Below are 14,315 nucleotides of genomic sequence, written 5' to 3' on the forward strand. Positions count from 1 at the left end.
CAGAAAACTTGTCAAGAATGAGAATCTGTTGTTTCTTAAAACTCACTAGCCTCCAAGGCATTGGAATCAAAGGGGAGAACACACATCCACATAAGACTGAGAAGTCACTAACACTGCTGCTGCATCTGTGTCCACCTCTTCCTCAGTGGTTTGTTAGACACACACATTTCAGTGTGTAACTTGCTCTGAAGCACCATCACTGCTGACACAAAGTTCACATCCACATTTGCTTCATCCTCACTCTGGTTTGGAAAGGTGTTACATACAGAAGCAATGTGTCCTTTCTTATGGCACCTATTAAGCATTGCCCAGTGCATGGAACATGCAGTCCTTTCTTGTTGAATGTAGCAGAAGGACCACGAAAGCAGCAGAACACAAGGGTGTTGCTGTTATGACACAGACTGTTGTTTTCAATGACATTTAGCTACATGACACTGAGACAGCTGCTGGACTGCTGCAATAATATCTATGCTCCAATGTTCCCTCGCAAACCGACTGAAGGCTGGGAGGGGTGAGAGGAACTGATTTCTGAAACTTCAGACCGGTATTCTGTCTGACTAACTTCAGCCTGTGAAACTACAAATGACTGAACTATGTTCAATACTTCCACAAGCATAGGATTTTCATGCTGTAGAGCTCACACTCAAACTTCCCTATCGGGAACAAAACATATGATTGTTCCACAAAGCATATGATCTGCATAGGATTCCTTATGAACTTTTGCCACAAAATTACAACTATGGCTACGTCCATGAGTTCATTGAAATAACCAGTTCACATATTATGCAAAAAACTGGTGATATCTCAAACTGGGGAACAATCAAGAATAGGGAGCTGCAAGGTTCGGTCTTGGGTCCTCTGCTGTTTTTAATATATATTAATGACTTACCTCTCTATATTCACGAAGATGCAAAGCTGGTACTTTTTGCCAATGATACAAGTATAGCTATCACACCCAACAGACAAGAATTAACTGGTGAAATTGTAAACGATGTTTTTCAGAAAATCATTAAGTGGTTCTCTGCAAATTGGGCTCTCATTAAACTTTGACAAAACACAGTATATATAGTTCCACACAGTAAATGGAATGACACCATTAATAAATATAGACTTTGATCAGAAATCGGAAGCTAAGGTAGAATATTCAAAATTCCTAGGTGTATGCATTGATGAGGGGTTGAACTGGAAAAAAACATACTGAGGATCTGCTGAAATGTTTGAGTTCAGCTACTTATGCTATTAGGGTCATTGCAAATTTTGGCGATATACATCTGAGTAAATTAGCTTACCACGCCTATTTTCATTCTCTGCTTTTGTATGGTATCATATTCTGGGGTAACTCATCATTGAGTAAAAGAGTGTTCATTACACACAATCGTGTAATCAGAATAATTGCTGGAGCTCATCCAAGATCATCCTACAGACACTTATTTAAAGAGCTAGAGATCTTCACTGTAGCCTCACAATACATATATTCACTTATGAAATTTGTTATTAACAATCCAAATGAATTCAAAAGTAATAGCAGTGTACATGGCTACAACACTAGGAGAAAGGATGATCTTCACTACTCAAGGTTAAATCTAACTTTGGCTCAGAGGGGGTAAATTGTGCTGCCACAAAAGTCTTTGGTCACTTACCTAATAGCATCAAAAGTCTGACAAATAGCCATATAGCATTTAAAAGGAAATTAAAAGAATTTCTTAATGGTAACTCCTATTCATTAGATGAATTTTTGGATATAGTAAGTGGGTAATTCCCCCAACCCCCCGCCCCAAAAAAATAAAACAAAAATAAAAAAAACATAAAAAAATTAAAAAATATTAAGAGTCATGTAATATTTTGTGTAATGTAATATCTTGTATAGTCACCTTTTATTAACCTGACACGTTCCACATCATTACGAAGTGTTGTATTCATGATGTATGGAACAAGTAATAATCTAATCTAACCTAATCTAATCTAATCTGCTGCTCATGCCCTATATGACTGTTTTGGCCACTTTTAGCAACGGTAAAAATTCACACAAGCAGCAATAATGTATGTTTACAGTAATAGATAGAAAGTAAAAAACTTCCTGGAAGATTAAATCTGTGTCCTGGACCGAGATTCAAACTCAGGACCTTTGCCATTTGAGGGCAAGTGCTCTTCCATCTCAGCTACTCAAGCAAGATTCATGAACTGTCCTCACAGTTTTACTTGTGCCAGTACTTTGTCTCCTACACTCCGTCTCCTAAGCCATATCTCCACAACATCCTTTCTTTTAGGAGTGCTAGTTCTGCATGTTTTGCAGGAGAGTTTCTGTGAGGTTTGGAAAGTAGGAGATGAGGTACTGGCAGAAGTAAAGCTGTGAGGACAGGCAGTGAGTTGTGCTTGGATAGCTCAATTGTTTGGAGCACTTACAAAAGGCAAAGGTCCTGAGTTTCACTCTCAGTCTGGCACACAGTTTTAATCTGCCAAGAAGTTTCATATCAGTGCACACTCTGGTGCAGAGTGAAAATTTCATTCAGTTAGAAAGTAACTCTAACAGCGGATCAAGAGAAGGATTTGCTGGTTCTTGTAAGGGAGTGAGCTCACGCAACAGCTGATATATACACAGAGAAATCCAAGAAAAAAAGGTCCTTGCACAAGTTTACATCTATTAACAAATGCCCAGAAATGTTGCCATAGGCATTTTCTGTGTGTGTCTGAGTCGTCTTCTGCATTGTCATATGCCAGGAACAACGGTGGATATGTTGCTGTCAGGGCCACAGGGTGTGCCAGTGTAGTTGTTAAACTGGAAATAAAAACTGTCAGTGCCTGCAGTTGCTTGAGAAGAGATTTAAGCACTGTCTCCAGGGAAATTAATCTCAAAAGACCAATGACTGAAGTGGAACACATTAAGTCAAAAACAGTACAATTAGCAATACACAAGTGGCGAGCAGGGCATTGCATTCTGGCCAATAGAAACATTAGGTCCAACAGTCAGGCTGTGTATGCAACTGACATCATATCACCAGGCCAGGTAGCCTCTAGTGGCCAAACCATGCACAAACTTTGCGCACAAACTATGAGACAGTGCATACACAACATTGGTAGTTACAGCAGTGAGGAATTCTTCTTGGGAAATCGGGTGAGTAATATATTAATTTAATAAGTTTTGATGCATTTCCTACATTTCACCTTGTGGCAAAACTGTATGGCTCTTGCAGATGCTATTATCTATGTACTGGGTTATGTCTTTCATTTGGATTTGCACCAGCGAGATGAATCATGAGTGTTCAAAAGTTACAGACCCAGAAAATGGTGAGAGAATGACTGCATACTGAGTGACTGAGCTGCCAGTCCATCCTGTCCATTGCTAGAATTCTTACTGCAGTTCACAGAATTGTGGCACACAGTCAGTACACCCAGGACAAGACGTGTTTTATAATGAAGTGGTGTGGCCTTAGTAAGAAAGCATATCCAAGATATGAGAAGAGCTTCTCAAAAATGCTCTACTCAACTGCTGCTTTCAACTTGCTTCTGTCCTTTTAGCTTACACATGGTAGTGGGCAGACAGAAATGCACGTGTCTCAGGTAGCTCTGCAAATGAGAAAGCACAAAAAACAGAGCACACAGTTTCAGTTGCTGCCTGAAGTGTGCCTACAAGCAGCTGACATGACAGGATGAGGGACCCACATCTGCACTCAAAAAAGAACTCATGTAACACCAGTTCTAAAATGCTCTCCAAATGTAAATCACTGCAGCATTGAACACGAAGTCTCAGGGGAAATCAAACTGTGGAAAATCGAAAACTTCATAGGAGAATACAGTGCAATACATGTTCTCACACTGACAAAAACTTCTGTATCTTAGTGGCAGGTGAAGGCACTTCTATTGTATTGCTGACAACAGAAAATTGGGATCATACTGCAAAACACAGTATACAAACAAGTGATGAAGGATCCTACACCAGGAGTGTCACAGAAGACTATCTCACTCCTCAACAATTTGTGCTTAGATGAGGAGACTTGAGAGTATTATATCCCTTAGAAACAGTTTCACTTTGTCACTTCCAAAAATACATGAAGAGCGAGTGCTACTGTGACTAACAATGTGTAGCATTAATGCTTAATCTGTGGTTTGGCTAAATATCTAGCAATGCTTCTGAAGCCTCTGGTGATACAATGTCAAAACTCAAGATGGTTTGTGGCAGTTCTCTGAGATAAATACCTGGATAAGAGTTGATTTGCTGTCAGCTTTAATGTGGTGTTGCTCTGCACATGAGTGCAAGTAGAAGACTCCTTACAACAGCTATAGAATCACTATGATAACGAGACAATAGAACTACTTTGACATGTACTAATTATGATGTATTTTCAATGTTGTTTCAAGTTCTGTGTATGGACAGATACATTCTCCTCTCCCTACAGTAATCATCAACTTTTACACAGAGCACTTCAAGGATACGTCACTTGACATTAATTGGATCAAGCCAATTTTCTCCTATAAATTAAGAGAAAATCACCTTTATGTTGTGACCACAAGTGAAAGGAAACATCTTGGAGTTTCTGTAGCATGTTAGCAGCATACATTAAAGTGTAAAGTTCACATTGAAGTAGAGAAAACTAATTGTTTTCATTTGTTGGACATTTTAATAAAGATAAAAGAACCGATGATGTGCTTGGGCTGTCTGTGAACCACAAGAAGGTGCACATGAACCTCAACTTAAATTCTGGATGTCTGCCACCCTCTAGTGCCTCACTTCTTGGTAATCATGATTATAGCGAGCAGAGCCCAAACCATCTACAACAATGAGTTGCAACACCTTTGTGAAACATTCTATAGGAACGTTGACTCACAGGCAACAAAAAGATATACTATCAGGGTGGCTGATTGGAAAAAAAGGAGGAGATGAATGAATGCAGCAAGGGCATTGTGCTCGTCCCATACACTGGATAGCCCAGTGCCAAGATTGCCAGTTTCCTGAAAAACCATAATATGAAGGCAGTTTTCTCCACGTATGCAAAATTAAGAGCATGCTGGGCACCATAAAAAATTATTTAGTTCTGAAAACACATGGTATGTATTGGATCATGTGCAAGAAAGGCCACCAATACACCAGCAAAAAGGAATGCTGCACCCCATGGATTGTGGAGCACATCGTCGAGGATACACATTCAACTTCACAGACCCAAAGATGCTATGTTTTGTCATGGGTTTCTGTAATTCGATAATCAAGAAAGCCTTTGAAATAAGAATGCATGGAAATCTAGTGAACAAGAACAGCAGCTTCTACCTCACCCTGCACTTGGGATCATGTAACATCAAACACATGTCAGAAGGAATTCCTACCTGGAGTGCCGTTAATGGACAGGATGGAATAGTGACCCCCCAAGACACAAAGTGCAGACATTTTCTCATGAACTCTGTCCCAACTGCCCAAGACTCTCATTTCACCTGTGATTGACCAAACTGGTGGTACTCCAGAAGCTATAAGACATGACTTGGAATATACAAGTAATAGCATCTGACAGAATCCCAACACTTTGCCGGAAGACAACAGGAAACTTCTCAACCTACTCACCTAATGTTCTGAGAAGAGTTGATCAGTGCAATTTATTAAGAAAGCATACAGCTTCATAGGTGAAACTGAACTCTCATTGATGCGGAGAATCTTCAACCAAACATGGTACACATATCATATAATATCTGAAACAAATAGTGCTGTGGGACCAGGACAATCTTAACACCTTCAGGAAAGAGGGTGGGGATAGAGGAGGAAAGGGAGTGATATGTAGGCATAGTCTGTTAAATGGATCTGAGAAAAAATGTTTCTCCTGCGAGCAAATTTACATTTCTCATTCAAGAGTGGGTTCACATAAGAATTTATTTATTCTTTCACTTGGAGGGTAAACTAAAAATATTGTATTCAGCTAAGTTTTATGTTTAATTAAGATTGCAATTAATTTGTAAAGGATTTTACTTTATAATTTGCGTATTGTATTTTTACTTTTAAAAAATGTAGATGAACTATGTCTGTTCATGCTCAATAGAAGTAGTTAATTTCTCTTCCTATCAACTACATAAGTTAGTAAATGGGAAATCAGTTGTAAACCAAACTGGCATATCTATTTTTACAGCAATTCAGATTTATAATAATGGATTTTATTTTTGTAAACTATAACCACTGTTATTTTAATGTTTACTCATTTACAGATATAATTAATTTTAAGTAAATCTATTCCTTCCTGTTTAATGCTACCCTTATAAACTAACAATCCTTTTGCACACAGGGATTACCACAGTTTGTGCCATTCCGGAAACAGAAGAATGCATTTGGTGGCTCGAGACATCTGACACATGATCTTCCACTTCCAACAGATGAATATCAAGATGAATTTATCTGTCCAAATGAACAAGATATTCTTCGTGGAAGGCGGGCAAGGGCATCAACATTAATAGAACCTCCAGCACGTCACAAAGTTGTCCTTCGAATGTCCTCACTGCAGGCCAATAGAACAGTGGAAAATATTCCTTTCCCTGTTGTGAGGCAACTCTCATCTCCAGCTATTACTAATGGCCAGTTTATACCAATACTTTCAAGGTAAATCATAGAAAATAAGTTTTATATGAACACTTACATTCTGTATGATAGTAACTTATGCAACAATAAATTGTTGTATAATCCTTTGCCACATTTACATTTACAGTTACTCAGTAGTATACATAATTCAGTTTTAAATAAATCTACTTTCTTGCTATATGCCTAATGAGAGGTTGCTGAAGACCTCTGCACCAGATTAAAAAATACCCATATTCAGTCCTAGGTAAGAAGGCAAAGTCCACATGGAAATTATTTTTCCATCCTGTATTATTGTTACAGAAATCAAAGAAAAACTCAGAAGGACTTTTATTAATGGCAACAAATACCATTCATGGGTAAATGTGTTGGGAAGTATGTGTTAAAATTTAACAATCTTCAAAGAGGCCTCTGCAAAATGCTCAGTTATCTAACAAGTTGTTGTTGTGATCTTCAGTCCAAAGACTGGTTTGATGCAGCTCTCCATGCTGTTCTATTCTGTACAAGCCTTGGCATCTCTGTGTGACTAATGTAACCTACATCCTTTTGAACTTGCTAACTGTGTTCATCTCTTGGTCTCCCTCTATTATTTTTACCTCCCACATTTCTCACCAACTCTAAACTGGTGATCCCTTGATGTCTCAGACTGTATCCCCTTAACTAATCCCTTCTTTTAATCTACCCAGTTCTGTTCAGTATCTCCCCATTAGTTATGTGATTTTCAGCCATCTTCCGTAGCACCACATTTCAAAACTTCTATTCCTTTGTTGTCTAAACTGCTTATGATCCACTTGTCACTTTCATACATGGCTGAACTCCAGAGAAATACCTATAGAAGGTAACTTCCTAATGCTTAAATTTACATTTGATGTCAACAAATTTCTCTTCTTCAAAAACATTTTTCTTGACATTGCCTGTAAACACTTTTTATCTTGTTGACTTTCGCTATAATCCATTATTCTGTTGCCCAAATATGAAAACTTATCTACTAATTTAAGTGCCTTGTTTCCTAATCTAATTCCCTCACAAATACCTGATTTTATCTGACTACATCCCATTACTCTTATTTTGCTTTTGTTGATGTTCATCTTATATCATCCTTTCAAAACATTGTTCATCCCATTCAACTGCTTTTCCAAGTTATTTGCTGTCTCTGACAGAATTTCAATGTCTTCTGCAAACATCAAGGTTTTTATTTCATCTCCCCGAAGTTTAATTCCTTCTCCAAATTGTTCTTTGGTTTTCTTTACTATTCACTCACTGTACAGATTGAATAACATCAGGGATAGACTACAATCCTTTCTCCTCTGCCACTGCTTCCCTTTTATGCCTTTCAACTCTTGTAACTGCCACCTGATTATTGTAAAAGTTGTAAATGGCCTTCACTCCCAGAACTTTATCCCTGATACCTTCAAAATATCAATGAGTGTATTTCAGTTGACATTGTCTAAAGAAAAGCTTTCTCCAAATCTAGAAAAGCTTTAAATCTAGGTTTGCCTTCCCTTAGTCTATCGTTTAAGATAAACTGATGTTCCCTGATGTCGGCTTCTACCAGTTTTTCCAGTCTTCTGTAAAGGATTTGTGTTAGTATTTTGCAACCATGACTTATTAAACTGATAGTTTGGTATTTTTCTCACCTATCAGCAACTGATTCTGTGGAATTGGAATTATTATGTCCTTCTTGAAGTCTGTGTGTATTTTGCCTGTCTCATATATCTTGCCCACTAGGTGGCTCTTCTAATGCTGTTAGTAGTTCTGATGGATTATCGTCTGCACCCAAGGCTTTGCTTTGACTTAGATCTTTCAGAGATCTGTCAAATCCTTCTCATAGTATTATATCACCTTCATCTCCAACCACTTGCTTTTCTATAATATTGCCTTCATGTTTATCTCCCTTGTATAGATCTTCTATATATTCCTTCCACCTTTCATCTCTCCCTTCTTCACTTAGGACTGCTTTTCCATCTGAGCCATTGATATTCATACAGCTGCTTCTATTTCCAGCAAAAGGGCTCTTTAACTTTCCTGTAGGTAGCATCTATCTTTCCCGTGATGAAATACATTTCTAAATCCTTACGTTTGTCCTCTAGCCATTCCTGCTTGGCCAGTTTGCACTTCCTGACAATCTCATTTTTTAAATGTTTGTATTCCCTTTCACCTGCATCATTTGCTACATTGTTATATTCTCTTCTTTTATCAGTTAAATTCCTTTTCTCTTGTATTATCCAAGGATTCTAATAGGCCTTGCTTTTTACCTATTTGATCCTCTGCTGCCTTCACTATTTCATCTCTCAACACTACCCACTCATCTTGTACTGTATTCCTGTCCCCTGTTTCAGTACCCTGTATTCCTGTCCCCTGTTTACCGCTGAAACTCAACAAACTCTGGTTCTTTCAACTTATCCAGGTAACATCTACTTTTTTCTAATTTGTTCAGTTTCAATATATCGTTCACAACCAACCAATTGTGTTCACACTTCACATCTGCCACTGAAAATGTTTTACAATTTGAAACCTGCTTCTGAAGTCACTCTCTTGCCACTATATGATCAATCTGAAACCTTCAGGGGTCTGCAGGTCTCTTCCACATATATAACCTTCTTTCATTAATCTTAAACCAAGTGTTAGTGATAATTAAATTATGATCTGTACAAAATTCTACCAGGTGTCTTCCTCTTTCATTCCTTTCCCCCAGTCTATTTACCTACTATTTTTCCTTCTGTACCTTTTCCTACTATCAAATTCCAGTGTCCCATTCACAACTGAATTTTCCTCTTTCATAACTATTTTATCTCATCATGCATTTTTCCTATCTCTTCATTTGACAGTGGAGGGTGTTGGTTTCATGTCTATCTTGGCTGTGATAATGCATTCACTATGCTGTTGATAGTAGCTGACCTGTGTTCCTATATTCTTATTAATTACTAGACTAAAATTATCCATATTTGATTGTGTATTTATAAACCCATACACATGTGACCAGAAGTCCTGTTCCTCTTGTCACTGAACTTCATTAATTCCAGCTATATCTAACTACAACCTATCCATTTTCCTTTCTAAAGTTTCCTAAACAGGTCTTGCAGGTTGGAGATTTTTTGTGGTGTGGAAGCTAATTCCCAGTACCTTTCAGAATCTATAATGAGCCTGTTGGTACTGAGTCACTGTGCTGAACTATGTGAAACTTATGTTGCACTTTCCTGCAGATTTTTCTCACAGTGTGATTAATTAGGACATTAGTGTCACCTGCAAAGAGTACTGTGGTCCCATCATGTATTTTGTCAGCCAAGTTATTTACATACAGCAGAAATAGGACAGGTCCCAGAACTAACATTGTGGGACCCCATACTTGGATATTTCACTCATTACTGCAAAAGCTAGAAATTTTTCATGTTTCACTGTCTTTTTATTTGAGGACAGGTCCCAGAACTGACTGTTGTTCAATTCCATAGCTCCTTTTTTTTGCTTGTTATTGCAAAAACTAGAATTTTTTTGTGTTTCACTGTGTTTTTTTAGGTCAGGTCCCAGAATTGACCCTTGTGGGACTATATACTTGATTATTTTGTGCTCAGCATTGCAATAACTAGGTTTCAATGTCTTTTTACTTTATTTCTGTATCCTATTGATGACTATTGACATATGATTGCCACCTTTTAGACTGGCCTTTAATTCCATAGTCACTTGACTTATGCAAGATATTTCATGATCAGTAAAATGGAAGGCTTTACTAAGGTCAAGAAATATTCCAGATACACGTTGCTTATCATTTACTGCTGTTAGTATTTAATTTAAAATGGCAAAAATTGCTGATTGGGTTGACTTTCCAGCTGTGAATCTATGTTGTGAGTCATTTATCAGCCTTTCTTTATTTATGAAGGCTGTTAATCTTCTGAGGAACATTTTTTCCTAAATTTGTGTCATACAGGATTTGTAGGTTTACATATTCAGGAGGATTTGAAGTGGAAGATGGCCCTGAAAAATCTAAATAAAAAACTGAATATGCTTATGTATGCTGTTAGGATTCTTGCTCAAAACATAAGCTACTCATCACTGATAACAATGTTTCAGGATAGTACACAAGCAGTACTGATGCATGGAATAATTTTTTGGAGGAATTCCACAATTTACAAAAAAGAAAAACAAAAAACCTTTTAAATACAGGAAAAGATTATCAGAGTGATAAATGAAGCAAACTGCAGGGATTCCTGTTGAACTCTTTCTCAAATTCTGAAAATACTGCCTCAACCATGTTTGCTCATTTATGACATACTAATTTTTATGAAATAGAGCCTCTCAAAACGGAAAACATCTTCAAACATAACTATGATTTATACCTGTGTGAAATTAGGCAGGATCTTAACCTAAACGCAAACACAGTAATTACAAACTTACGCAAAATATGAGTGTAATATAGTGGAGTTATGTTGTATAATGATATGCCTTCTTCCCTGAAATGCTCACTGACATTAAATACATTGAAGCTAAAGTTGAAACATTTCTTGCTTGACACCTGCTTCTTCTCTGTCTCTGAATTTCTGGAACATCATAATAAGGAAACCTCATTTATCAAACATTGTTGATTATTGCATGTGTCATGTTACATTATACTGTAATTTAACAATATTATGAACAGGATATTTTCTGATCAACATATAGCAAAAATGCTGAGTCACAGATAGGCACAACAAAAAGACTGTTAGTCTTTTTGCTGTCCCTATCTGCAACTCAGCATCTCTGCTATATGTTGAGTAACAAGTATCCTTTTCATAATATTGTTAAATTCCATCCTGGATTTTCCATTGTTGATTGCACAATAATTTACTTTGATTGCGTTGATGAGGTAGTCTCACTTAATAACTACTGCTATCAAATGTACAAGCTAGGTAGTATGTCAGTATTTATTATTATGTGACAATATTTGAAAAGGAAAATTGCTACTCACAATATAGCAGAGATGCTGAGTCGCAGATAGGCACAACAAAAAGACTCTCACAATTAAAGCATTCAGCCATTAAGGCTTTTACAAATTAATTATGTTTATCCCTTTTCCTATACCATATATACAAACAATGTATTATAAATTATTTTCTGTTCCAAAATAAAATAAAACAGTGATTAATATCCAAATGGTCCAAATGGCTCTGAGCACTATGGGACTTAATTTCTGAGGTCATCAGTCCCCTAGATCTTAGAACTACTTAAACCTAACTAACCTAAGGACATTACACACATCCATGCCGAGGCAGGATTCGAACCTGCGACCGTAGAGGTCACGCGGCTCCAGACTGTAGCGCCTAGAACTGCTCGGCCACTCCGGCCTGCAGTGATTAACACTGCAGAGACATGGCCCACATGTAGGACCAGTGACACCATACCCTATGCAGCTAGAGAAGTCTGTCACACTGCTCAGAAAATGTGAACAGCGATCAAATAAAACAGAAATGTGAAAATAAGAGCCAGTTTTGCTTGTTGATGTGAAACGGTGCAATAACATTATGTTTGTGAGTGTGAACACAATAGAATGACCATCTCTGGAAAATAAGCTTGCCAAATGTGAGACTTCAGCTTGTACAGGCCATGCTGATATGATTATTATCTATGTACATAACTAGTGAGTGTAAGCAGGTTATCCACAATAAGAATTAGATATTTGTCCACACAGTGTGACCACATAGAGCAGTGAGTGGTACCTTGTCAGCATGGCCGTAACAGATCATACAGCTGGTTCCACGCTTTTGGCTCCATGTCAGAGCACTGCAATGGATCTGGACCTTTTCACATCAGTGGTTCAAAACTCCTTGCAGTAGACCATACTGGTGGCACATCATCAAAAATATTCATACTGTAATGGGCATGTGGGTACTGCCACAGACATGCTGAGTGGAAATACATTATTTTTACTTCAACTTGTCCTACAGTAATGACCCATATATGTTAGATTCTACCATGATGACAGCAGTCTGGCAGCTTGCATAGCGGAAAGGCATATCACATACACACACCAAGTGTGATGGTTTGTGATAGACCTTCTCTGAGTCCTAGCCACAACATTTAGGAGTACTCATTACAGCTGATTAGGGCAGATTAATTATAATACTTGGGTATTGTAATGTTTTTGATCTGCGATATAATGTTCATTTCAGACACATATGTCTTCTATATCGTCCAGATGTGAGAAACCTTAGAAAGTATTTTCATTGAACTGCACACTCCTTCACCACACATTGCACTGTTATTCACACAGGACATCAAAATAAAATTATGTACATCTGTTTCTTAGCATGCATTGTTATTGCTGTCCCCAAGGAACTTGCAGTATGATATAATACATGTAGATGTCATTCACTATTTTTTTCTTCTTTTTTTTAAAATTGAGGCCAGTTCCTATTACTCCTCCTGCTGCTGCGAAAGATAAGGGTGTCCTGAAGAAACTGGCATCATCTACTTCATTTAAGTGAGTGTAATATGTGTTTTTAAATTTAAACTTAAGTATTCAATGCTTTTTTGAATTAATTTGAAATTAAATTATTGTCAAACTCATGTTTTCACATAGTGGAAAATCTTTTTTGAATATGTAGGTCTTATAAATTATTTCTTACTGTTTCTGTATTTTACAAAAAAATCTAGTAACTTGATAAAATATTATTGATTGGTGACTCCATGGAGTGTCCTGTGCACCATGACCAGATAATGGATATACTTAGAAGGAGAGACAGCATTGGTCGTATTTTTTGTTTTATTAACCACAAAATCGATTTTCGGTCACTTAGTGACCATCCTCAGTGCTGTAATATATAATTTAAATTGGTAGGCACTGGTGTCAACAAGCTCAGTTCTCAGTTTATGTGATCGCTCTAAGCTTGTTGACACCAGTGCCTACCAATTTAAATTATATATTACAGCACTGAGGATGGTCACTAAGTGACCGAAAATCGATTTTGTGGTTAATAAAACAAAAGATATGACCAATGCTGTCTCTCCTTCTAAGTTGATAAAATATTTTATGATACTTAATAAGTACAGGATATATAACTCAGGTGTTCAATATTATAAATATTATTTTGATATCTACACTTGCTTAAAACTACATGAGAGCTTTTAATAGAGAAATCATATGTAAAAATTAACACATGTTTCCTGTTTGAAATCTTGTAAGTGATAAACAGTTACTCTTTGACAGATCCACCACATCAGTAACAGAACAGGAGCAACAACCAGCTAGACGGCTACTCTCAACAACTTCTAGTTTGAGTGATGACTTAAGTGAAGATGATGATTTGTGTAAGTTGCACATTACTTGTTAATATCCAAGTGGCTCTCTAACAAATAGTGAAGGTTTGTGACATTTTGATGTGGATTGCTGATGACAAAAAGAGTGATGCATGAATAATATTTTTCTCTTTGCTGGATATTACATTTATGATGCGAACAGTGCCAGTGCATTTCAAGGGTTCTAATTTGAATCTGTTTGGAATATGTTTTAATTTGCCATTAAGGTTAATAACACTGCGCACTCCACTGCAGAGTGAAAGATTCATTCCATGTATAGGATATTTATAAGCCATCTTATGCACACCACTTCACTCACTCCACTTCTTCCTCTGCATGCTTTCTTCAGTAGTATATTGTGTACTTGCAGGTAACTGAATTAAGCACTGAATTTCAAGCTGTAGTGCTATGTTCTTTAAGCATGTTAGTTGTTTCTTTTATGAACAATGAAGGGACAGTCTACATGTACAGCTCTAAATAACAATGGCTATTGGGGTGCCTTCTT

General features: G+C 37.2%; 1 protein-coding gene across 1 annotated transcript in view; it reads left to right on the top strand.

Annotated features, from left to right (window-relative positions):
• Nucleotides 1-14,315, top strand: part of LOC126259407 (ATP-binding cassette sub-family C member Sur) — a 377,896-nt gene that overhangs the window by 229,699 nt on the left and 133,882 nt on the right. The window contains exons 15-17 of the mRNA XM_049956187.1: nt 6,258-6,568; nt 12,918-12,995; nt 13,722-13,822. Of these exons, the coding sequence (XP_049812144.1) occupies nt 6,258-6,568; nt 12,918-12,995; nt 13,722-13,822 (490 nt within the window). The remainder of the gene's footprint in view (nt 1-6,257; nt 6,569-12,917; nt 12,996-13,721; nt 13,823-14,315) is intronic.

The sequence above is a fragment of the Schistocerca nitens genome, chromosome 1 (assembly GCF_023898315.1).
Source record: "Schistocerca nitens isolate TAMUIC-IGC-003100 chromosome 1, iqSchNite1.1, whole genome shotgun sequence".
In the NCBI taxonomy this organism is placed as follows: Eukaryota; Metazoa; Arthropoda; class Insecta; order Orthoptera; family Acrididae; genus Schistocerca; species Schistocerca nitens.